Genomic DNA, 27308 nt, shown 5'->3' with positions numbered 1-27308 from the left:
CAAGGCTCCATTATTTTTTGACTCAAGAAGAAGAAAGGGTAATAGAACTTTAATCTACCTTTATCAGATTTTAATCTACCTGAATGATCAACTTGAGACAAACAGCACTCCTCCCTTCAATTTATTCATTTATATTAGACTATAAAGTGTAGACGCATAGAAAAAATTCATTAAACTACATTTCATTTCCAGAATTTGCCTGGAAAATGCGCATTTTCCGACTAACCAGAAACATGCTAAACTTATCCCTCTACTAGAACTAAAAAAGGACGGAAGAAGACCTTGAACCTACAGACCAACATCCTTACTAGAATCCATAGGAAAAATACTGGAGATCATCTACAAAAGACCGATGAAATACGGAGAAAGAATAGGAATCATCCAGGAGGACCAATTCGGATTTAGAAAAGGAAAGACTGCAAACTTCAAGTAGCAAGAGGATTCAGAGATACGAATATAGGGTTCAATAGGAAACAAAAAAACAGGAATTGCCATCTTCGACATAGACAAACCTACGGCTCGGTCTGGAAGAAAGCCCTAATATACAAGATGGATAGAGCTAGGTTGTTCATTATTTAGTTAACATATGTGACACATATTTATCTAATAGAATATTTCAAGTTTGAACTGCCAAAAGATACTCAGGAGACAAGAAGTCCCTGAAGGGATGCCTCAGGCAGGGCAGTATTTTATCACCCTTTTTGTACATTTTTGCTTCAGATTTACCAACAGATGCTAGAACAAATATAGCCCTATATGCAGACAATACGGTCATCATCAGAAAAAAAGACAAAAGAAATGTCGAGACCCCGAAAAATCACTTAAGAAGAATCTCGGAATTCACGGACAAATGTAAAATCAACATCAACGTCGATAAGACGATAAAATTAACATAATCTACCAGTAGTGGAATTCACGATGAAAGGAAACATCGTTCAATCAGAAGTATCTGTATAATATCTAAGAGTCCAACTCGATAGGAATTCAACTTCACGAAGCATACGAAGCCAACCAAGCATCAAGGCAAAAGACAGCTGTGTATCAGGCTTGTGTTAGGTCGGCGATATTGTGTGCAGTCCCAATAAGGAGTTCCATAGCAGAGACCGACTGGAAGAATCTGGAAAAGGCAGAAACAGCGTGTTACCGGTTAATCGACACGGAACAACATAGGAAGATAGTAGATCAAATGCAGTCATCAGAGAAAGACTCCAGTACACTCCACGGAGGGAGGTGGCTGAGAACAGTACAAGGTACTTCTTCCACCAATCCACAAGAAGACTCCTTAAGACCAGAGATATCATCGCTAGAAATCCTATACAGACGATGTACAAGAGAAAAACACAAACTGATCGATCATCTGATCAGGGTCTACCCAGGTGGCTCCGGAAGACAACCGGTTACGAAAGTAGGTACGATGTCAAAAACAAGTACATACTTACAAAAAAGAGATTTCCAGGAGTCTATGACAGAAAAATCCAGGTACGTGAAGAGGAGGCAGTTCAAAGAGGAGATCTTCAACAGCGGAACATCAAAAGAAGAAATAAAATATTTTAGTGAATGTAATGTAAATAGGCATTCAGGCATCAAATATCCAAAAAATCTTTTCAAGCCATAATAATGAAAAGACCTTCTCCAACGAAATAAAAACTTATACTGAAATAATGGCATCTCCTGAGGTAAAATATTCCGGAAGTAAAATGAGCCTCCGTTCGGATCTCCGGGTGAGGACTATCTCAGGAGGAACACCATTACAGGTTAGAAAAATCAGGATAGGGTCTTGGAATCTTGGTAGTCTTACAGGTAAGAGTCTGGAGTTAGTGGATGCGCTCAAACGAAGAAGATTTCAAATTGCTTGTATTCAAGAAACTAGGTGGAAAGGACAAAGGGCGAAAGAACTAGGTGAAAGATACAAATTGTGTTATGTAAGGAGAGGGAGTAGTAAGACTAGAAATGGAGTTGGTATAATTGCTGATAGTGAAATGAAAGATAACGTAGTAGAAGTTGTAAGAACGAGTGATAGAATGATGTCAGTTGTCAGTGAAATTTGTAATTGATAAAGAGGTATTGAATGTTGTGTGTGTATGCTCCTCAAACAGGTCTGGGTGAGAATGAAATAAGAGCTTTCTATGATCAATTAGGAGACGTACTGAGTGATATTCCAGCAGAGAAGAAAGTTATAATAGGAGGTGATTTCAATGCACATGTGAGCCAAGCCAATACATGGGGGATTAGGCTTTGGAACTAGAAATGAAGCTGGAGATGACATGCTTGAATTAGCAACAGCATTGGATATGGCGATTGTTAACACATTCTTTAAAAAGGGAGAAACTCAACTTATTACCTACAAAAGTGGACAACATCAACTCCAAATAGACTACTTCATGATAAGGAAAGAAGACATACGTGAATGCAAGGACTGCAAGGTAATAGTTGGTGAGACAGTAAGCCAACAACATAAGCTGCTTGTTCTGGACATCGAAGTAAAAAGCGAAACTAAACAAAAATATCGGAGAGGACCACAAAAAATCAAGTGGTGGATGCTAAAAGATGAAAAAAAAAGGTCTATTTAGGGAAAGCATAGTAGAAAAAATATGTTGGAACATGAAAGGAAGCCCTAACACAATTTGGAGAAAAACGGTCAATCTTATTAGAGAGACGGCTATTGAAATACTTGGGAAAACATTAGGAAAGAAGTTTGAGGATAAAGAGACTTGGTGGTGGTCAAATGAAGTACAAGGAAAAATAAAAGAGAAGGTAAAATTATATAAAAAGTGGCAAGAAACCAGATCAGACATAGATCTTCAAAGCTATATGGTCGCCAAAAAGAAAGCGAAAGTAGCAGTAGCAAAAGCTAAAGATATAATATATAAAATAGCCAAACAGAGAGCAAAGAAAGCAAAAGATTTTAATCAGATTAGATGTATCCGAGATGAAAATAATAAAATACTAGTTCACGAAAAGGATGTCAAAAAGAGGTGGAGAAAGTACTTTGACAGCTTATTAAATGAAGAATTTGACAGACAGCCTATGGAGTCAACGGAGACAGTAGCAGCAATGGTCACCAAAATAACAAACGAGGAAGTGGCCCAAGCGTTTCAAAAAATAAAGAAAGGAAAAGCGGTAGGATCAGATGATATTCCTGGGGAAGTATGGAGAGCATTGGGAGAGACAGGAACAAGGTGGCTAGCAGGTTATTTAATAGAATTATGGAAGTAGGACAAATGCCAGACGAATGGAGAAGCAGTATACTACTACCTGTCTACAAAAACAAGGGAGATATACAACAATGTACAAACTACAGGGCTATAAAACTGCTTAGCCACACCATGAAAATATGGGAAAGAGTATAATTGATAGACGGATACGTGAAGAGACCGAAATATCCGAGAATCAATTTGGCTTTATGCAGGGCAGATCAACAACAGATGCAATTTTCATTATAAGGCAGTTGATGGAAAAATATAGGAGTAAAGAAACAAACGCTCATATGGTGTTCATTGATCTTGAGAAAGCATATGATAGAGTTCCTCGAGAGATTCTATGATGGGCACTCAATAAGAAAGGAGTCCCTGGTGAATATGTAAAGATTGTGAGGGATATGTATGAGGGAGTACCGACTAGTATTAGGACAGGTGTGGGAGAGACTGATAAATTTCGTGTGAAAGTAGGATTGCACCAAGGCTCAGTGCTTAATCCGTATTTATTCTCATTAGTTTTGGACAGGACAACAGCGAAATTACAGGGTAACATTCCATGGTGCTTAATGTATGCTGATGATGTCGTGTTAGTAGGAAATAGTGAAAGAGACTTAGAACAAAAACTGGAACAGTGGAGACAAGCTCTCGAGGAAAAAGGTTTAAAACTTAGTAGGACAAAGACAGAGTATTTGAAATGCTCATTTAAAGATGGAGTTACTACAAATAAAATGGTATCTTTGGATGGTGAACAGATCGCAAAAAGCAATAGTTTTAAGTACCTGGGATCGGTATTACAGAGTAATGGAGAAATAGATGGAGATGCATGCAGTAGAATTAGGGCTGGATCGGTGAAGTGGAAGGAAGCCAGTGGTGTACTGTGTGACAGGAAAGTTCCAATGAAGTTGAAGGGAAAATTCTATAAAACTGCCATAAGGCTGGCTATGATGTACGGAACTTAATGTTGGGCAGTGAAAAAGAAAGAGGAACAACAAATGCATGTGGTGGAAATGAGAATGCTTAGATGGATGAATGAAGTGACAAAAAAGAATAAAATTAAAAGTGAGTCTATTAGGGGAAGTCTAAGTGTGGCACCAATTGATGCCAAAATGAGAGAGCATAGGTTGAGATGGTTTGGTCATGTTCAACGTCGAGACGTTAATCACCCAATACGAAGATTTGCTGAAGTGCAGATTCCAGGAATAGGTGTAGGAGAGGAAGAGCAAAGAAGACGTGGGGGGAGACGATTAGGCAGGACATGTTGGTAAAGGGGATTAATATTGATATTTTTTTTCATATGACCCAAGATAGAATTGTGTGGAGAAATGCAATTAGGGAAGCCGACCCCGCATAGGGATAAGGCAAAGAGAATGATGATGAATTACGTTTTTATTTTTATTTTATTAAACACATTATTTAAGAAAGGTACTAGTCCGAAACAGTTGTAGTGACAATAAATTGTAAATTGTAATATATTTTGTAAAAGTGTTGAAAAGTCTTCGGTATTTTTTTTGTAATTAAGAGTTGTATTGTCCGACTGTAACACATGACTTGGCAACACTGCTACTCTTTCCCACTTCTCTCTCGCGGACCGTATTCAAAGCTCACGCAGTCGCACTGGTCCGTTTGCCCTTATTTGACAGGAAACCTGTTCGGCTGTTCGGTGTCGAATTGTTTCATTTCGGTCTCGTCGCTGTATTTGTTTATCAATGATCGAATCGCGTAAACAGTATCAAACCGCCGAATCAATCAACAAATCGAAATCTCTCGTAAACGATGAATTAAACTCTATCGCGTTCAGAGTTAAATTCCTAGTGTAGGTGTCGCAGAGCCTTATTTTCATGTATTTATTGATAAAATCAAAATATAGCTAATAGTATTTAGTAGGTCGCGAGTGAGCAACCCTCGATGAATAGAAAGCATGTGAAAAGTGACATGGATTCGGGACTGGGCAGTGACGAGGACCGAAGAAGTCGCACCAAGGAGCAAAAACAACTCCACAACCAGCAGTTGCTTAGCGGTTGTTTTATTGATGCTGCCAGTTTGTCTGATGACTCCGAGGTTGTTGACCAAAGGAGAACAGATGAGAGGAGACAGGGTTCTATACTGTTTCAAACCGCGGTTCCTCATTTCTCGATGGTGCAAATTCCCCACGACGGTCATTTCTCGTACTCTTCAACCACCTTGAATGTCCCACAATTTCCTGAAACTAGCACCCCTTATAACTCAATAGTACAGCTAGATTCAGAAGAAACAGAGGCTTCTAGAAAATCTCCTTTAGGTTTTTACGTAGACTTGAGCGATGTCACCGAAAGTCCAGCTTCACCCCCTAACGCATCTGCCAAGAAGAACATCTTTTCCATGGTCATCGATTTCGAAGGACCCAAAAAGGAAAAACCTGTCACATTAAGCTCTTCTTTGATCTCTTTCCGCAAACCTAAACCTACCAACAAATCAAACCTTCTTGGCAAAAGTAGTGGTAGCTTGTCTTCTAGTGTAAGTTCCATAAATTCCAACAGAGATTCCAGCTCTGTAGCTGGCACTAGCAGACAATCTGAAGAGCTTGAAATTAGACCAAATGGCAAAGGTGTCAGCATCGAGGTACTCAGTGCTTCACTCATCAAAAACCTTTCTGTATCGTCCAAATCTTCTAGTAGTAGTGAAAAGGTTAGTGATGACAATGATAGGGATTCTGCTAAAGAGTCTGTTGAGGATGACCATCTGGAAAGTGATAGTATGCCAGAAACTGAAAAGAACGAGGTGGAAGTGAGGAATGGGGTCGATGATGAGGAGGAGAATCAAAAGATTGACAATAATAAACCAGGTGTTCAAAATTTGGGAATCAAAAATGACATTCAGGTGAGTTTTTGATCAATTCATTGATGGCTTTTAAACATTATAGATAGACAGTTTGTAAAAAACTGTGTAACTGTAAAAAATCTGGTTGAAATTTAACCCAAGTTAGAACACTTTTTTATTTGCCGTAATTTTCGATGGTTATGTTAAATGTCATCATGAAAAAAAAAGTTATTAACATTTATTAATTACTGAAAAAATAAGGGTTTTTGCAATTATCTCGGTAAATTAGTTATGTAATTTAATTTTGAAACTCTCAATATTAAGAACCTTTTATGATCTACATTTTATACCTACTTATAAGAATCGTTTTATAATTAACTATTTTTAATGGGAAGTAAGCCACAATTTTACTAAAAAATGATTTTATTAACGTTTCGACGTCCAAATCGGATGCCGTTGTCAAAATACAAAAAATATTAATGAATTAAACAAAACTGTTGTTGCTTAGTAAAAAATTCTTTTAATAATTTATTTAATCTGACTCATTTATATCGGCAATTCAGACATATATTATACATTTTAAAGTAGAAGACTAAATGATACATATTGCCAATATTTATGTGTTGCGTTCCTAGGACGATATAATATCATTTTAAAGTCTTTTACTTTAAAAAGTATAATATATGTCTGAAATGAGTCAGATTAATAATTTATTAGAATTTTTTTACTAAGCAACAACATTTTTGTTTAATTTACACTGACCGGCACAAAAAACGGCCACCCCACAAAATGGGCCATTTTTGATGTCTCAAATTTTCTAAACCTTTTGTCCGATTTAAGTGATTTTTTTAATATGTTATAGCTTTATTCTTTAACAATATCGCTGTAATAATATTGTTGGCATACAGGTAAATTATCATTGTATATCAAGTGTACAAATCAAACTGTGTTATTTTCTCAAAGGTCACCACACCCTGTGGAATATTCTAGCATTTATAAAATACTGAAATTAAACCCCAACTATAGCCTCAGGTTTTTAACATCCTGTTTTTTGATTCATTCTCTTATGTTGGATAATAAAAAAGTTAGGTACTTTAACAACTAACCTTGTTTTTCGTCAATACAGGGTGTTTTTAAATAAGTATGGCAAACTTTAAGAGGTAATTCTGCATGAAAAAAAAAATGATAGTTTGCTTCGATTTATTTATTGCTCTAAAAACCGGTTGAGTTATGCAAATGAAATTTGCTAGGTTTTAAGAGACAGTTATTGCACATTTTTTGACATGCAATTAAGAATTTTATATTCTTCATTGGCGCGCATACCGGTAATATGACGGGTAATATTACCCGCATACACGCCAATGGTGAATATAAAATTCTTAATTGTATGTCAAAAAATGCTCGATAATAACCTCTTAAAACCTACCAAATTTCATTTGCATATCTCAACTGGTTTTAGAGCAATAAATAAATCGACAGTTTGTAAGAACAAATTCAACATCCCGTATCTCATCTCGTAAACGAATCATTTGCAGACTTATGTTTATAAATCAAACGGTCATTATTTTTTCATGCAGAATTACCCCTTAAAGTTTGTCGCACTTATTTAAAAACACCCTGTATTGACAAAGAAAATGGCTAGTTGTTAAAGTACCTAACTTTTTTATTATAATCCAACATAAGCGAATGAATCAAAAAACAGAATGTTAAGAAAACCTGAGGCTATAGTCTGGTTTTAATTTCAGTATTTTATAAATGCTAGAATATTCCACAGGGTGTGGTGAACTTTGAGAACAAAACACAGTTTGATTCGTACACCCGGTATACAATGATAATTTACCTGTCTAGCAACAATATTATTACAAAGATATTGTTAAAGAATAAGGCTTTATAATATTAAAGAAATCACTTAAATCGGACAACAGGCTTAGGAAATTCGAGACATTAAATATTACCCATTTTGTGGGGTGACCGTTTTTTGTGACGGTCAGTGTATTAATATTTTTTGTATTTTGACAACGGCATACGGCATCCGATTTTGACGTCGAAACGTTAATAAAATCAGTTTTTTAGTAAAATTGTGGCTTATTTCCCATTAAAAATAGTTAATTACAAAAATGCCACAAGAAAATAGCTTCAGAACAACATTAAGAAAACGTTTTATAGACAAAAATAGTTATTTTTCTACGGCCGTGCTAAAAGAGCCACTTTCACGCACGCATTTCGTTTTCGAAAGTTTCACTTTCCCGCACGGCGTGCGTGAAAGTAAATTTTCCCGCACGGCGTGAGGGAAAGTAAAATACCTTGTAATATGGCATTATAATATATTATAATACATGCAATAAACTAATATTTAGATATTATTTACTAATTTATTTCAAATTTATCTTATTGTGTTGTGTTTTAATGAAATTAGCGCGATTATTTCATTCATAGGAGATTCTGACCAATAGAAAGCTACAGAAATCTGAATTAAATCGATAATTTTTGATAATCTCCCGTCGTTAAGTATATTACGTCAGATGCCCTTCGTTGCTTCGAAAAAATACATTCCGTGACATTAATGACAATTAATGTTTTAAAAATTATAAAAGTGTACTTACATAAATAAATTGCAATAAAATTTTGGTTTTGAACAGTTTTATTCATGAAATAATCGCAACAAATTGCACTCGACCTCTGAAATTAATATAGAATTTTTGCTCTCGTGACACTTTGACATAATTTCACTCGCCTTCGGCTCGTGAAATTAAAACTGTCAAAGTGTCACTCGGCAAAAATTCAATAATTTCAGAGCTCTTGTGCAATTACTACTGATAATTCGATGAAATAAAATTATTTTGACATAATATTTAAAAGTCAGATCAGTAGACAATTACAATGGTTTTGAATCGTCGTCATGGAAACCAATATCGTCGTCGTGGTAACCCATTATATTGAAAGTTTTGTTTTGACAACCTTGTCAAAGAATTAATTTGTTTATTTTCACTTCTAAATAAAAATTGATAGTATTTGATATAACTCATTTTTTGTGGCTTTTTCCAAACGTACGGCCCTAGAAAAAATATTGTTCCTAACTTCCTAAAGGATCAATTTTTATTTAGAAGTGAAAATACACAAATTAATTCTTTGACAAGGTTGTCAAAACCAAACTTTCAATATAATCGGTTACCACGACTACGATATTGGTTTCCATGACGACGATTCAAAACCATTGTAATTTTCTACTGATCTGACTTTTAAATATTATGTCAAAATAATTTTATTTCATCGAATTATCGCGCTAATTTCATTAAAACATGAACACAATAAGATAAATTTGAAATAAATTAGTAAATAATATCTAAATATTAGTTATTGCATGTATTATAATATATTATAATGCCATATTACAAGGTATTTTACTTTATCGCACGCCGTGTGGGAAAATTTACTTTCACGCACGCCGTGCGGGAAAGTGCAACTTTCTGAAACGAAATGCGTGCGTGAAAGTGGCTCTTTTAGCACGACCGTAGAAAAATAATTTTTTCACTCTTTATGATTGTTAAAAAACCAAAATTAACATTTATAAATTACTGTAACAATAATAATTTTTTGCATATCTCGGTCGAATGTTCATGTATTTTAATTTTAAAACCTTAAAAGTAAAGAACTTTTTATGGTCTACAACTTTTATTTGAACCATTTTTCTCTAAAATGTATGAGAAACGTTTTATAGGCAAACAATATTTTTTTCACTTAAGTATTAAGATTGTTTAAAAAAAACAAAGCAAAACCAGCTGTACGTTTTCACGAATTTTTCTGTAGTTACCCCAGTGGCAGATCTATACATTTGCCTTGGGAGGGAAAATTTGACCTAGGGGTAGGGAGTTTTAATGAACCACCAACCAAAATACATAGAAAAGATAAACCCAAAGACATAAATAATAACTTATATGCATTAAGTTTCCTGAATTTTCCTAAATAGCGAGTTTATTAAGTGAATTTGTACGTCTGTGGTTTAAGCTTCATGTCAGCTAATATAAAAATGTTAATGTCCTAACAATTGTTTTCTTTAATTTTGGAAATTTCTCCATTTTCCCTCCCCGTAGATCCGCCACTGAGTTACCCCTCATGTACCTTTTAGAACCTTCAAATACCTGTATAAGATTTTTTAGGTGAAATCAATGATTTTTTTCACAGATACACTGGTGTAATAAACAACTCCTTCCTATTTTTACCAACCATTTTTTTTTATTTTAGACCAGGAAGGATCTTTAGGTGGATGTGCGAGGTGGCATTCGGATTTTTGCAGATAAAGATAGGTAACAACTTCAACAATCATAATTGACTTATGCTCCTTCTCAAATATGCCCGGTACATTAATAAAAAAAAATAAAATATTTAAAAATTTCAAATTTCGTTTTTTTTTCTATTTTCTTTGCTTATAATATAACTTTTAAACGATTCATTTTGGAACAAAGTCGTATAGGAGTAAAACAAAGATAATTAAATTTTCTATCAGATACGATTGGTTAAAAATATCTTAATTTAACATCCTTGCTGCAAAATAGCAATAAATATAAAATAAGGAGGCAAAACAAGCCTGTCCTTATTCAATGTTTTTCCATCACTTAGGTTACATTTGGAACGTTCCTAATTCGCTTAGAAAATTTTTGTAATGTGCTAAAACCGTCCACCAAATTTAATTAAAATTGACTTACTAGATTTTGCATAATAATTTTGCAATCTAAACTTTTTTTAAAAAATTAAAATTTTTTAAAATCTTGCACAACAAAAACTAGAACATACAAAGATTTGTCAATTTTTTTTTTACATATAAATAAGCACTCCACCTATCTAATACACTTTACAGAATTGAAATCGGATTATTTAAGCAGCCTCAGCAATGTTTTAAAGTTATAAACAATTTTTTGGCTTATAAACAAATTAGTGCTGTGTCCAGGTGGGGGTGCTACGGGCTCCTTTATTTAGATGGACTTACCCAAGTTTTTTATGTATTTTGACCCGTAGAACACGAATTTTTTGGGTAACAGTTGATCCGGATGTCGATAAGATTGTTATAAACAAAGAACTTGAGGAATTACATAACATCGATTTTTGGCAAAATAACACATTTTTTTGTACTTCTTGGGTAATTCTAAACAAAAAATGTTCTTACAAGTTTTTTCGTAGGATGCATAGTTTTCGAGATAAACGCGGTGGAACATTCAAAAAGTCGAAAAATTGCAATTTTTGAACGAGAATAACTTTTGATTAAAAAATAAAATAGCAATTCTGCTGACAGCATTTGAAATTTTAAGTCAAATTATACCGGTTTTAGTTATTTTCATTGCTAAAAATTAATTTTTTTATTATTAAACAAAGCTATTTGTTTATAAGCCAAAAAATTGTTTATAATTTTAAAACATTGCTGAGGCCCCTTAAATAATCCGATTTTAATTCTGTAAAGTGTATTAGATAGGTAGAGCACCTCTTTATATGTAAAAAAATTAGCCAACTTCTAAATGGTCTACTTTTTGTTCAGAAAGATTTTAAAAAATTTGAACTTTTTTAAAAACATTTATATTGCAAAGTTATTATGCAAAATCTATTAGGTCGATTTTAATGAAATTTAGGTAGACCATTTAAGTAAGTTACAGTAGAACCTCGATTATCCGTCAGGGCACCGGACAAAGAGTATGACGGATAATCGAAAAGACGGTTAACAGAACATTAAAAAAAATAAAAATTTATAATAAAACTCCCAAATTTTATTTGTATGTTTTGTTTGGTGATATAAGACAAATTTGTGTTCATGTGAATATTGTCGAATTTGGTTTAAAATATTCTGAAATCTTTGTTTTACTGATGCTTCACATTTTGCAAGGGCTGATTTTCTTATTCAGCATAAGATCATGCAATCTACTTTATTGGATTCTTTTTGTCGAGAATACCACTCGATGAATGGTTGCATGTGAGATGCAGCTTCTCTAGCTTCTTTAGGCAAATATTTGTCAGTTACAAAAGCACCATCGACATCGCCACCGTCAAATTCCAAGTTTGTGTCAGCTTCTAAACCTGTTTCGTCAGCCTCTGTTTTGCCATTTCAACGATTTCATCATCTGTCAGCAATCGATAGTCATTTGTGTCCTCATCACAAATGAACCATTCGTCATCTTTAGGCAACGAAAACAAAACAGTTGATTCAGCCATAACTTCATTTGTTACCGCATTGTACATTTCAGCGAATTTCGTTTGGCTATCACAATGCTCAAAAAAATGAATTGATGACTCAATTTTTTGCTTATGTACTCAATACAACTTATGTTCGGACCCTGACGGTTAACAGAGGTGACGGGTAACGGAGAGACGGATAATCGAGGTTCCACTGTATAAGAATTTTCTAAGCGAATTACTAAGGTTCTAAGTGGCACCAAAGTGGTTAAGAAACATTGAATAACAACAGGCGTATTTTGCCCCCTTATTTTGTATTTATTGCTATATTGCAGAAAAGGTAATACCTTAAGACATTTTTGGCCAGTCGTATATCATACAAAATTCAATTATCATTATTTTATTTCTCTACGACTTTGTTCCAAAACGAACCTTTTTAAAGTTATAAGCAAAGAAAGCAGAAAAAAATCGATGTTTTTCGAAATTTTTAAATATTTTAATTTTTTTATTAATGTTCCGGGCATATTTGAGAAGAAGCATAAGTCAATTATTATTACTGAAGGTGTCACCTAACTTTATCTGCAATAATCCGAATGTCACCTCTCACATCCAAAAATACACGTTTTTTTACAGATTAGTCCTGGTCTATTTAGCTAATGCCTCGATAACTAATGGCCATTGGCATGGTAGGTACGGTGAATTTTTGCAGTTAGGTACCTAGTGTCATGTGTAGTGTGTGTGTTGAGTAAGTGTCTTGTTACTTTGCAAAGTCGACGTCATTGTCTTTGCAAAGAGACGCTAATTGTATCCGAATGTCTGCGGTCCCTCCGGTGAGTACCGATCCCACTTACCAACCATTTTATTTATATTTCACATGGATATAATACATATTGCAAAATATCTATTTTATCTACATCTAAAATAACTACAACATTTTTCCTATCATGTATGTACTTCAGTGATTAAATAATAAAATTTGGTATCTGGTATCTATATAAGTATCACTTTTGATATTAAAATCTAGCAATGCAATCAAAGATATGGGGCGTATATGATAATATTAATACAATAATGAAACAATTCTTTGTCAAATGAATGTACTTATTTCAGTAGAAATTTTTAATTTTAATCTCAAATAACGGACGTGAGGCCAAGAAATATCAGAAAAACTACCAGTCTAGCTGAGGATTTCAGCAGTGTTCGCTGAAGTCCTTTTCTAATCGTCTTCTTCAGTTCTTTCTAGAACTATACTCAGACTATCTAGAGTCTAGAGTGATTCTCTATGATGTTGATCTCTATTCTGAACTTACAATAATTCTACAGGTATAATAGTCCAGGAACCGAAACTTTTCACCTCGCAATTTTTACAGAATGGATCGATTTGCTTAAAAATTTGAGAATAAGTAGTAGATAGTCCAAGGATTAAAATCTATATGATGCTGAAAGGCGCTTTTACCATGGGGGTCGTTCCCACCCCATCTCGGGGGTGGAAATTTTTTATTATATTTTTACCGCAAAAGTTGATAAAAACATTCATTCTAAGCAAAAAGTGTTCTATACATTTTTTTTATAAAATTAATTGTTTTTGATTTATTCGCTATCAAAAGTTAGTTTGATATCGAAAAAATCAATGTTTTCGATATACATACTCATTTACGATTCCTTCAATTTTTGCCGTAAAATTTTTTTTTTCAAACCAAGTTCTTGGAAATTAAATTCCCTACAATTTCATATTTAAACATTTTTTCGTATCTCTGATGCTAATCTTTCTATTCTGAAGAAAATGTCATTTTTTACTAAACTACAAAATTTCGTTATTCGCTTTTAACTCCAGTTTTTTTAAAACTAATCATTCTAAGCCAGTCAAACTTCTAGAATCTATTAATAATACATAAATAAAGAAGAATGAATAAGGCCAATGACTAAAAATACCGCTAACTTACATTATTGTGCTTCCAATTGGATTTCTCCTTTTTTTTTCAAAAAATATATATTGGTTTTTTAACCGTAACTTTTTTATTTTTTATCTTAGAAAGTTTGGTTGAAAAATTTTTTTTAGGTTTTCACAAGATCTATAAGTCTGTTAACATTAAATCGGTTTAAAATCCTCAGTCGCAAAACGAGGTGACTTTGAAAAGGTGGTTTTGCATATTATTACAAGTTTTAATTGTCAATAGCTCACTCTCGTAGAAAAAATTTTTGAACACCAGGTTCTAGGGAATTATATAAGCTACAATTTCATATTTAAATATTTTTTCGTATTTCTGATGCTAATCTTTTTATTCTGAAGAAAAGACCATTTTTTTCCAAACTAATAAAAATTCGTTATTCGCCTTTAACTCCATTTTTTTAAAAACTGATCATTCAAGCCGGTTAAACTTCTATAACCTATTAACAATATATAAATAAAGAAGACCAAATAAGGTCAATGACTAATGTTAATTAGGGTGGTGATTATGATTTTGCTTATGATCACTTTTTCGCTGACAAAATAGAGACTGATATTTTGTTCATTATAAGTCACTAAATTTTTGAGCTAGAGACTTTTTTTATTTCTAAGAATAGATATTTTTAAATACTTTAAATTAGTTTGAACAAGTTATCCTCGAAAAATGCATAGTTTTCCCGTCTTTTTACTTTGAAACTACAATATTTAACATTTGACGAAGAAGAGCTAACATATAATAAAGTATAGCTCGATTAATATTGGTCTTAAAAAAATTTAAAAAAACAGTTTGGTTTATTTTTTTACAAGGTACATTTGTGTTAAGTAAAGTTGTAGTCCTGTCGCCAGGGGGGGTACAACGGCCTCCTTAATTCAGATGGACTTACCCAAGTTTTTTTTATATATTTTGACCCGTAGAATACGAATTTTTTGGGTAACAGTTGATCCGGATGTCGATAAGATTGTTATAGACAAAGAACTTGAGGAATTACATAACAGTGATTTCTCGCAAAACAAAACATATTTTTGTATTTTTTGGGTCATTATAAGCAAAAAATATTCCTACAAGTTTTTTCGTAGAATGCATAGTTTTCGAGATAACCGCGGTTGAACTTTCAAAAAATCGAAAAATTGCAATTTTTGAACCCGAATAACTTTTGATTAAAAAAATAAAGTAGCAATTCTGCTTACCGCATTTGAAAGTTTAAGTCAAATTATATCGGTTTTGATTATTTGCATTGCTACAAATTAATTTTTTTATTGTTAAACTAATCTATAAACACATAGGTTTCCCGTGCCTAATACATGCGTTTTAACGCATGCTACGTAGAAATTGCCTCGCTTGCACTTGTAGCTACTCTACCTACTCGTTCGATTTTAAATGAGAAATCATAGAAAACATCACTCACATACTAGGTGTTTACTACAGTTTACAGCTTTCTTTAACAATAAAATAATAAATTTTTAGCAATGCAAATAATCAAAACCGATATAATTTGACTTCAACTTTCAAATGCGGTAAGCAGAATTGCTACTTTATTTTTTAATCAAAAGTTATTCGGGTTTAAAATTTACAATTTTTCGATTTTTTGAAAGTTCAACCGCGGTTATCTCGAAAACTATGCATTCTACGAAAAAACTTGTAGTAATATTTTTTGCTTAAAATGACCCAAAAAATACAAAAAGATGTTTTGTTTTGCGAGAAATCGCTGTTAGTTCCTCAAGTTCTTTGTCTATAACAATCTTATCGACATCCGGATCAACTGTTACCCAAAAAATTCGTATTCTGCGGGTCAAAATATATAAAAAAAACTTGAGTAAGTCCATCTGAATTAAGGAGGCCGTTGTACCCCCCCTGGCGACAGGACTATTGTTCTTTTGGAGTTATTAGCAGAAAATTTATTAAAAACATTGATTTTTTCGATATAAAACTAACACTTTCGATAGCGAATAAATCGAAAACTATTAATTTTATCAAAAATTGAACGGTTTTTGCTTAGAATGAATGTTTTTACCAACTTTTGCGGTAAAAATATAATAAAAAATTTCCACCCCCTAGATGGGTTGTCAACCACCCCATGGTTAAAGCTTAAAGCGCCTTTCGGCATCGTATAGATTTTGATCCTTGGACTATCTACTACTTATTCTCAATTTTTCAAGCAAATCGATCCATTATGTAAAAATTGCGAGGTTTTGTCCTATTTTAAGCTTCATTACTTGGACCATAATCAAAAGAGAAAGTTATTCTACCAAAATAATTTAAAAAAAGTTCGAAAAACTATTTCCAACATTACAAAACTTAATTGCAAAAGCATTTCAATTTTTTCCTTCTAAACAATTATAAGAATAACATGAAGATAAGTATCCATATTTCGCAAATGTGGTCTCGAGGTAACAAAATAGAAAAAACTCGAAGAAGTACCACAAAGTCTTTTATTAAAAAGGTCAAAATAGGACGCGTATCGGCTCAGCACGAGCCATCATCAGCTTAAATACAGGAACACAAACATCAAGGACTGACCAGAACAGGAAGGAGGAAGAATCGACTAGTTTCCATGACACATATTGTTACAAAAACTTCATCTTATTGGTGTTAAGCGATTTTCAACATTTTGTTATAATTAAAACTGTAAAATTGTGTAGAACATGTACTTGCGGAGGCAGGGCCGTGCGGTGCTATAATGCGGTGAGGCGGTCGCATCAGGCGGCATCACAAGGGGGGCGGCATAATTAATAAAATGAAAATACATCAAAATAATCATATGGATAACAAAGGGTGTGCAAAATAGAATATTTTGAAAAATATCTGATGGCTTGTGTCACTCGCGAGTTTAAAGATTAACCATGCCACTTTGCAAACTTAGTTTTAAAAGTGAAAGCGTCTTCTACAGAAACAACAACCTTTTTTTTTGTATTATACAAGAGCTTTACACTTTTTTTCTGGTTCCACAAAGTGTTGTTTAAGTTCTGAAAAACCATGTTTTTCAACTAACTCTAAACCCGTTAAACGATACTAGATGGTCAAGTTGAATAGATGCATTGAAACCTTTAAGATTTCAATTTTGTGAAATATATGATGCCGTATTCGAAATAATAGAAGAAGTCAACAAATATACAGAAACTAAAGTCAAAGCACGAGGATTAGCAAAAAATATTAAAAATTATAAATTTGTACCTATGCGGTAAAGTTCTTGGGCATGATATTTTATTTCATATAAATTCAGTCTCGAAGATGTAACTATAAATGTAACTATAAATTTGTCAGATTGTGTAAAAAGGTTGCCAGAAACAACAAAAAAAAAATTAAAAGTTACAGACAATCTGGCTATGACCAAACTAAAATTACTGCTAATGAAATTGCAGAAAATCTTGATATAAGCTCCGAATTTCCAGCGGAAAATGAAATTCGAGCAAGGAGAAAAAAGCGTCAATTTGATTACGAAAAATCTATGGAGAAAAATCTATGCTTTTAACAGAAGAAGATAAACTTAAAATAAATTTTTTTATCTATATTTTAGACATTGCCATTAATTCTTTGATTGGTCGATTTTCGCTTCTAGAAATTCATAAATAAATAAATTTTAATGATATTCTTAAATTGAGGGAAATAAATGATAAAACACTAAAAAATATTGTTTGAATCTTCATTCAATACTTTCAATAGGGCTTTTCATCGATTGTCATTTGTTTCGAGCTTCTGTCATGTGTCACATAATATGAATAAGTATACCTACTTCATACGTCTTTGGTTTGTATCATGGGTATGCTTTTTCTCATGAGCATCTTTCAGTGCGTCACAGTTTTTCGATTTCATTCTAACGCATTAAATTGTATGTGACAGAAAAAACGCACGTCGGTGATTACATTTCATCGGTGACATTTATAACATTTATTCTAGTTGTCAATAGATGGCGCTATAATCGAAAAAAAATTATTTTCGAATTATATAATATATCTCTACGAATATAATCTGTACAATTTATAAGACTATACAAATCAAAGAAAATACCGTTTTATAAATGCAATAAACACAATTGATTTGTTTTTATACCAAATTGCAAATAAAATGTGACAACTGTCAGATTTAACTAAAATGTCATGTCACTAAAATCATTGCTAAAATGTATATTATCAGGGACTTACCTTTTTTTCTATCAATTGTGACGCACTGAAAAATGCTCATGAAAAGAAGGATATATACCAATAACATACGACGGAGTTATATTAATATTATGTGACACATGACAGAAGTTCGAAACAAATGACTGTGAATGAAAAGCCGTATAGAAAAAGAATCTCATATACAGGCAAATGATCTTCTAGAAGAATTGCGTGATATATCCCAAATGATAACATACTCCATGAAACCTTCAGAAGTTTTGAATTATTTCTGTATACCCAAATGTAGTTGTATCGCTAAGAATTTTATTAACACTCCCTGTCTCGGTACCTAGTGGGGAAAGAAGTTTTTCAAAATTAAAAATTATTAAAAACTATTACAGAAGCTCCATAAGACAAACAAAACTAAAAAAATAGCACTCATTTCAATGGAGTCCTCACTAGCTGCTACTTTAGAGTACACAAATCTGATTGATGAATTTGCCAAAATTAAAGTCAGAAGGGTAAAACTGTAATTTTTGTAATTAATGTTAATACCTATTTCATTTAATTTAAATTATGTTTTGTTTTTTAAAATAAAAGTGTGTTTATTTTGTGCAGTTGCATTTAATAAAAAATGTTAAGTTTTGATTATATTTAAAAGGCGGCATTTTGAAAACTTGCATCATATTGAAAATATATACCGCACGGCTCTGTGCGGAGGAACCACCTTGTGAACAATTCGAATAACTTTTTCACTATTGCCGGGAAAAAATGTTTTTTTCATACACAAAAGCTGTCATTTTTTCAAAAGCTAAAAAAAGTTGCCCTATGGCAATTAATAGATACGAAGTTAGTCCCTTTTTACTTTATCGTACTATATACGTAGTATAGTATAATAGATAAAGTTATAGGATCGTGCAAAAAATTTTTTTTCAGATTTCACTTTTTTTCGACGTTTTGAGTCCCCCTGAGTCTATAAAGCAAATAAACAAAACATGTCGGAAGTATGTACGTATGTCGCCAACGCCCAGCAAAAACTACTGGACCGATTTTCATGAAATTCGGTATGAGTAAGTTTAAGAGAATTTTGTCGAGAAACTAAGCTTTTAAAAGAACCTCTCAAAGGGAGGCCGAATAAGGGGGGTTATTTAGGGCCCATTTTTGCAAATTTTGACCGAAATGAATGAAATTCAACTCAAAGCAAGCTCATCGATAGGTAAATAAAAATACGGAATTTGACATTTCCAAATTCAAAATGGCGGCTAACATGGCCGACCGCCCACCCGACACATTTCCCTATCTATCTAAAAACTTGTTTAAGATAAGTTTAATTTGAAAAAGTCGTTATATAGCCTAAAGATGGGGCTATAAGAAGGATGTTATCGTTTTTCAGAAAAAGTTACGGGTTGCCTATATTTAAGGGGTCAAATTTTGACATAAATTTGAACTAGATTTTCTCAAAAATGGCTCCAAGGAATTTTTTTATTTTTTGATATATTTTTGATATCCTATCAGTAAATTGAATGACATTAGTCATATATCTTAACTCCCCATAGGAGGGGAGTTGTGATTTTTTTATAAAAGAATATTCGAGTGCCCGTAACTTCCTTCTTAATAGAAACTAAAATTTGAAATTTTGCAGACATATATGGTACTTTATTATCTATTATCGCAATAAATTTTACCAAAAATATGGCTTCCGGTTGAACCGGAAATGAATAAAAAATCTTAATTTTTTTAGATACGCCCTGTATATTTTAACATACTTTGAAAGAATGCAAAATTACCTGTCCAATGACATAAAATTCATTGCTGTAGCTCAAAAACTCGAAAAGTTGCGGTAAATAGAAATTTTGCTATAATCTTTTGTGTGTCCTCTCTCACGCGTTCATAGCAGAGCATTATTGTAGGGCAGTCAATGAGGGTATTTGGCTCCGAATTCCATCCTACTACATTGATGTACTTGATATTTTCACAGTAAGTAGGGAATAGCTCAAGAAACAAAATCTACCATATATACTATGGCGCTTTTATCTTGGGGCGGTTCCCAATTCTTCAAGGGGGTGGAAAATTTGTTGGTCAAAATAAGCACGGAAGTGGCTAAAGAACCTATTTCTAAGCAAAAACTGGTCTATACTTTTTTTTGAGAACTCAATACTTTTTGAGTTATGCGTAGTTGAAAATTGGCCATTTTCATTGAAAAATGACAGCTTGTCGGACGGATTTTTTGTGAATACCTTAAAAACTATGCATCGAACTAAAAACACTATATAAAACATTTTTTAGATTATAAATAATAAAGAGATTCGTTCCTTCGTAAATGTTTTCTTTATAATACAAAAAGAGATATGGTAGGTGAAAATAGTTTGTTTTTTGGTGCATGCTCAAATTGGTGTATTCAACTTGAAATAACAGAGGAACGGTAGGTTTTAGGTGTATAATGCTACCAACACCTTTTGTAGTGTTTGAAAAGGCCTTTAAAACGAGCACCGTTAAATGTCGGTTACTTACAAACTAAGCGAGATATGGTGCAAAAAATATATGTCTAATGTACTTTAAGGAAAAATGAAAAGTATATATACATTTAACTCCCCATCCACCATAATTTAAATGCATTGTTTTCCTTCTACAATACCTTTTAATATAGTGTTATTTCTACTTTCAAAAAGTTGAACGGGTTTAAAATGAATGCTTTTTGTAAAAAATGTGATCAAATTATGGAATGAATTTTTAAATTTTCTTAAAAATCTTCCTTTTTCTCCATGTAATTCGAAAATAAAAATATTTCACCCCTGAGAACCCCCATGATAAAAGCGCCATAGTATATAGGATAGACTTTGAATTAGGAGATTGGGCTACTCCCAAAATTTCATTAAAATCCATGCAGTAGGATAGAATTCGGAGATAATATCTTGTTCTTAATCTCGCGCATTGACTGGCCTAATCGAAATAAAATGAAATTCAAATATTGTAAACTATTAATTTCTCAGAAAAATGAACTTATTTGAAATGAAAGTATGACTATAATATTCTATTGATTTATGCAATAATCTACACATCTATAGTGTGTCTCCGAAATATGGCATCGAACATTTTCTCAAATGCAGGAATTAATGATGCGTAGAACCATAAAATACTTTTAAGTACATTAGGTGTTTCTAAAATATCAAAATAACGAGTAACTTTGTTATTTTTATAGAATGCCAGTATCTAGTACCATAACGATAATAGATCGGTACGATAAAGTTCTCGGGCGGCCGTTCCGTCCAGCGTTTTTTAATTCATAGCTTGTTTGTTTATAACAACAACAAAACCAATTAGAGACATTTGAAAGATCAAGGACTGAAGTGTTAATGTAAGAAGTTTGAAAAAGTTTGCCTTTGAACAGGGTCGTCTACAAAGCTTCAAAATTATCCATTTCGTTCAGATTTGAATAGTGGAGAGATTTTAAGAGTAAAAAGACACGTTTATACAAAAGTATAAAAAAATTAAACCATACGTGTATAGCAGGACATGCAGCAAAGATGATATCAGAATGATCTAATCGAAAAACGAACGTATGTATCAAAGGTGAAAGTGTTCGAATACAAATTGTTATTTTATAGTCACCCATCTCCAGTTAACTTTTATAACTGGTATTATACGAAAATGAACAAAATGCAAATCATGTCAGATAAAAAACTGCAACAGAAAGGTAATGGCACTAATCAAATCAAATAAAATAACAGTTTAGGAGTTTTATTTCGCTATAAAAAACCTGATGTAAGCTCTATGTACAAGAAGATACCTGGGTCCTTTTTTCCTTACTAAAATGTCTAAAAAAGAAGACGAATAGTAGTCTTTTGTAGAATTTGAAACAAATTCTAACAAACCTTGATACCATTTTAATAAAATCTTTTTTCTATTAGTTCTACTCCTGAGTATGCTGGACCAAGTTTTCGTTGGAATTTTGCCACGCTGGACAGGCAGGAAGTGAGATGCAATTTAAAGATTTCCCCTGGCCTTCTTTGTTTCCAGCATTCGTTTGGTTTGTAAATTGTATAAACCACGAAGGCGTTACTAGAAAATTAGTCTCAATAAAAATTTCATTTTTAATAATATTTTTAATTTTATTAAAATAACACTTTCAATTGTTTAATATAATCCTTTATCTCCTTCAATATGATTTTATCAGTTGGAAAGTTTAATCCAGTAGACACACCTTCAGTAAACGCCTGACGAACATTTTTGTAGTTGTAGCCTGCTTATCTTGTCATACATACTTCTCACAAAATAACATAAGAAAAATCTTCTCTTTTCAGTTTTCAAATTTCTCTTTTTAGACAAGGCCGAAACGGCGGGTTCGTTGGAAGAAATATTCCCATGAGATTTTTTTGCACAATCACATTCGTGAGACACCCCAGAATAAGGTTCAAGAAGTCGCCCACGCGAAAAGTGGTCCAATTTTTTTAACAATTTTTTTTTAATCAAATTGCAAAAATCAATATTTTTGACCCGGACAATTTTTTTTAGTTTTTTCGGACCACTCTGGACAGAAAAGGTCTCTTGTAATTTTTCTCTAAAGTCGATCGTGATCGTGATACATACGTTCGTGTTGATCGGTTAAAGATTATTATTATGAAAGTCAGAAAGTGACTAAGGGACCCGTTCAAGCAGAGGCGGCTTTACCTATTGTGCAGGGTGTGCGGTGCACACGGGCGCCGGGATGTTAGGGGCGCCGAGCACCAAAGAGCGGGCCCTTTACTTTGTTTCAACATAAAATATGAAATTTTTTTAAATATGAGGCCGAAGATGAATCAGTAACTGACGCGAAAATACATTTTAAAGTAAACTTTTACTATTACCTGTTAGATACCGCAATCAAATTACTAAATTTGATGAAAGCTTCGAACTTTTAAAGCAAAATAATGCCACTTTTTCGTTCCTTCAAGAATTAAAACACTGCAGTAAGCGGAGCACCGCATACTGCAGACTTTTTATCGGCAGATAGTTTAGTCGGGATGGGCTGTTAGTGCGCATACTGAGCCAACTAAACAGTCGGGTTGGTGAAGAGAGCGCACACTATCAACAGCCGACCGACTATTCTCGAACGATTTAGTACTAAAGTTCTTATTTGACTGTTGAAGTTAGTAGCCGCACAATGAAAAAATTATCCAGACATGTTATTATCGATCTCATATAACATATAACGGAGGAGGAAATCCAAGAACAGATTCCGAGAGTATTGAGTGCATCATAATTTACAGTGAAAGAAATAAGACGACGGCGACGTGACGGTTAAAAGTAACAGACGTGATCCAGAAGATTGTCATGTTAAAATGGAACTGGGCAGGACTCATAGGAAAAATGGAAAACAACCGTTGGACGAAGAAAATTCTTAACTGGCGACCAAGGACTAGCAAAATAAGTAGAGGCAGACCTCAATCAAACAAGATGGACTGATGACATCAAGTGAATGGCTGGTCACGAATGGATGTAAAAAACAACAAACTAAAATGAATGAATACAGCTAAGGAAGGCTTCCTTCTGACGATGGATTGAATAGCTGCTGATGATGCTGATGATGAATTCTCAGTGATAGATTATTTAGTGGAAAATTCTACACAATGTATTCTAAATTACTTGATTACCCAAAAAAGTTTTTATCGGATGATCTTAGTCACCTTCAATGAACTTGTCATGCTAATTAGGCCATGCAGGTTTCTACAATTGACGATTGTGAATTGGACGATGCCATTTTTTCGCAAAATATTCAAAAAATATTCGCACTGCACAAGTATTGGAGAACAAAACTAGGAGAGAATTGAACTATCGACCGATAAACAATCGTCGTGTGTGCGCAAGTTCTAGTTAGCTCACACTGATTAAACTGTCGGCCGATATTTGGCCGACAAATTACTTTGAAGGCAAACTATCTGCCGATAAAAAGTCTACAGGGGCTCTTTTGGGTAGGTTGTTCTGACGCCGTGAATACCTATTGGCTCCCGATATTATTTAATATTGGAATATTTACATCTGGATTTTTGTTTACAATGTAAATGTACCTAATACCCTATGTACTAGTACTAGGAATAGGTAGGTACCTATTCGACTATTCCATTTTGACTGCGCGTCTAACAAAGGGCGCCAGAGCATAGACTGCACACGGGCGCTACATGGGCTAGAGCCGCCTCTGCGTTCAAGTATTACGTAACGCAGGTGGGGGGGGGATAAAAAAATCTTCAAAAATTGCGTTACGTAATAGTTAAACGCCCATTACAGTGCGTTACGTAGGGGGGGAGGGGGGTCAAAAATCTTAAAAAATCGCGTTACGTAATACTTGAACGTTCCCTAAATCAAATTTAAAGCCCCCCTCTTTATGGTCCTGAAGAAAGTATCATTAATTTATTACTAAGCTGTTATTTTTATTTATTAATAATGAGCAGTAAGATCGTATTGACGCGGCTGTAAATGTGAGTGCGAGTGAGAATCGCCATTGGGCTGCCTAGATGGCATCTCTTTCGCACTCATCAAGGACGGGCGCCTAATTCGTGCATGGCGCTCATTATTTTTACTTAAAAATAATAGCTTAGTAATCAAATAATGACAAAAATTTCTTCAGGATCTTGTAGGGGGGGCTTTAAACTTAGATTTAGTCACTTTCTGACTTTCATAGTAATAACTTTTAACCTAGTTATTAAGCCTTGAAAATCGCCATTTTTTGTTTTTTTCAATTTTAAAATGCTTTTACCTCGAAAACTATCAACTTTAGAGAAAAAACATAAGAGACCTTTTTTATCCAGAATAGTCCAAAAAAACCTAAAAAAAATTTGTCCGAGCCAAAAATATCGATTTTTGCAATTTGATTAAAAAAAATTTGGACCACTTTTCGCGTGGGCGACTTCTTGAATCTTATTCTGGAATGTCTCACGAATGTGATTATGCAAAAAAATTTCATGGGAATATTTTCTCCAAAGAACCTGCCGTTTTCGCCTTGTCTATTTAAACATCGCGTCTTCCAAAAAAACTATTTCTTCTTTTTCTTTAAGCCAAGATTTTCTATTGTGCTTTTCTCAAACGAAGTCTAATTCATACTAAATTTTCCTCAATATGTCTTTTGTTATGTTGGACAAAGTTTCGTCACTACTAATGCGTGCTAAAAGCTTGTCCAAAGTAGTTGTTATCTTACTTTGAAAATAAAATCAATGCACTTTTAATCGAATTGTTTGTTTTACGATATCGTCTATTTGCTTGGGGTTTATTGTTTATTTATTCATGTTGACGTTTTCGCTACTTCTGTAATAGTTGTTTGCTTTAGTTCTTCCAAAAGTCTATAAATGGTTTTTAAAGCGTTCGTGGAAATGATATTCCAAATGCCTGTGGAAGGAAAAAGCAGAAGAATTAAAATTAACGGAATTTCAATTTCATTTTCCTTATCTTAACTTTTCAATTTGAACATACTGATAAACTGGAATAATCATCTTAATGTATCGACATCTCTCTGACTGAGATAAATAATAGTTTCCTACTTGATTATGGAAGATTGTCATTCTGCGACAGTGTTTTATGCCTGGTTGCACCAACAAATCTTAAGCTTCAGCTTAGCCCAGCTCAGTTTATAGATAGGGCCGCTTTAAGTGTCACTTACGTTGCACCATAATTTTCGAATCTTATCTATGCAATCCACGTGGCAATCCATTGTGGCAAGCTGAAAATTGATCTAAGGCTCAATAGTGCAACGCGTATGTTTCGTAAGCTGAGCTTAAAACACGCCTTAATCTTAAGATATGTTGGCGCAACCAGGCATAAGTCAATTATGTGAAAAATTATTGAAAATCCGCATGACGTATACCTACCTAGTAGTTTAAGCTTCTTCAGGGAGAGCAAGCAAGAATTACCATTTCTATTTCTAGGATTCTCACCAACTGTTGCATTGAAAATCTTATCTCTATCCCATTCAAGATGTGAGAGTGTAGGCGGTATTCAAATTTTGCCACAATGCGAAATGTTCTTTCCTTTTCTGTCTGGGAATCTCGCGTTAAAGCAAATTACCCGCACGTATTCTATTTTCTTAACGGTGCCAAATGAATCAAGATAATGAAAAGTTCTACGAGTATATAGTTATTACGGAACACAATATGAGACTGCGGTTCAGGAATCTGTTTTATTGTAATGTAGAAAGTGATGAAATGGATACATAAATAATTATATCAACAATATATTGTTAATTAAAAATGAGCTTTCGATATTATTTACAACAGTAGGAAACTAGATAAGTAAATCTAGAATCTAGAACAAACACGTCTTGTAGATACATGAATTTGACCGATAATAATTGATTCATCTTCGATTCGTTTCGAATTTGCGGTCTGTTAGGGAGTATTAAAATACTCTAAAATATGGGACAATCTCCAAAGGCTACTGCATGCATTTATTACTAAAGCTAAATAGGAAGGTAAAGTTTTCAATCCTAATAGCAACATTAATAATATTGAAAAATATTAAAAATATTACTAAAAGATTTTTAAATTGAAAACTTATTGGTCCATTTCCTTGGTAACACCTCCATCCATCCATCCAATGGCACTACAGCCCAAATCGAGCCTTGGCCTCCTTCAATAAGCTTCTCCAATCATTTCGATTTACCGCTGTTCTTTTCCATGAACGCGTTCCCAGGAAGTTCCTGGCATCCTCATCGACTTCGTCTTCTCATCTCTTTTTAGGTCTTCCAACAGGTCTTCTTCCCTGCATTCTTGCATTCAGCAATTTTCTGGGGATTCTATTCTCATGCATGCGGACCACGTGCCCTGCCCACCGTAATCTCTGCAGTTTAGTGTGTTGTGCTAGTAACACCTCCAAGGCTTCTAAAATTTGCAAGTCAGATGGATGCTGCAGTGAAGACAAATGGAGGGAATTCTAAAAAGTTGCAATTCACAACCCCCGTCTGCAGCTTGGTAAAGTTCCAACGGAAAATGGACCTACGTTACTCAAAGGAGTAAAAAGTAATATGAAAATAAAATAAAAATGTATACCATTTTTATTCAGTTGCAATGCGAAGGCAAAACAATCTAATTTTTCACTTAGAACAGGGAGCGCAGTCCAGCACTCTGAATCGACGATTTTCGACTCTTATT

The 27308-nt window shown here is 33.5% G+C and overlaps 3 protein-coding genes across 3 annotated transcripts in view; all 3 read left to right on the top strand.

Moving 5' to 3' along the window:
• The window catches only part of LOC114325602 (heat shock protein 70 A1-like), a 517012-nt gene that overhangs the window by 102701 nt on the left and 387003 nt on the right, over window positions 1-27308 (top strand). The gene's annotated exons all lie outside the window — the stretch shown is intronic.
• The window catches only part of LOC114325597 (mediator of RNA polymerase II transcription subunit 24), a 135317-nt gene that overhangs the window by 87342 nt on the left and 20667 nt on the right, over window positions 1-27308 (top strand). The window lies entirely within an intron of this gene.
• Window positions 4831-27308, top strand: part of LOC114325604 (uncharacterized) — a 242432-nt gene continuing 219954 nt past the window's right edge. Inside the window, exon 1 of the mRNA XM_028273707.2 lies at window positions 4831-6053. Within this exon, the coding sequence (XP_028129508.2) occupies window positions 5103-6053 (951 nt within the window). The 5' untranslated portion in view covers window positions 4831-5102. The remainder of the gene's footprint in view (window positions 6054-27308) is intronic.

Source organism: Diabrotica virgifera, chromosome 9, assembly GCF_917563875.1.
Source record: "Diabrotica virgifera virgifera chromosome 9, PGI_DIABVI_V3a".
Lineage (NCBI taxonomy): Eukaryota > Metazoa > Arthropoda > Insecta > Coleoptera > Chrysomelidae > Diabrotica > Diabrotica virgifera.
This window is presented reverse-complemented; position numbering and strand designations above follow the sequence as displayed.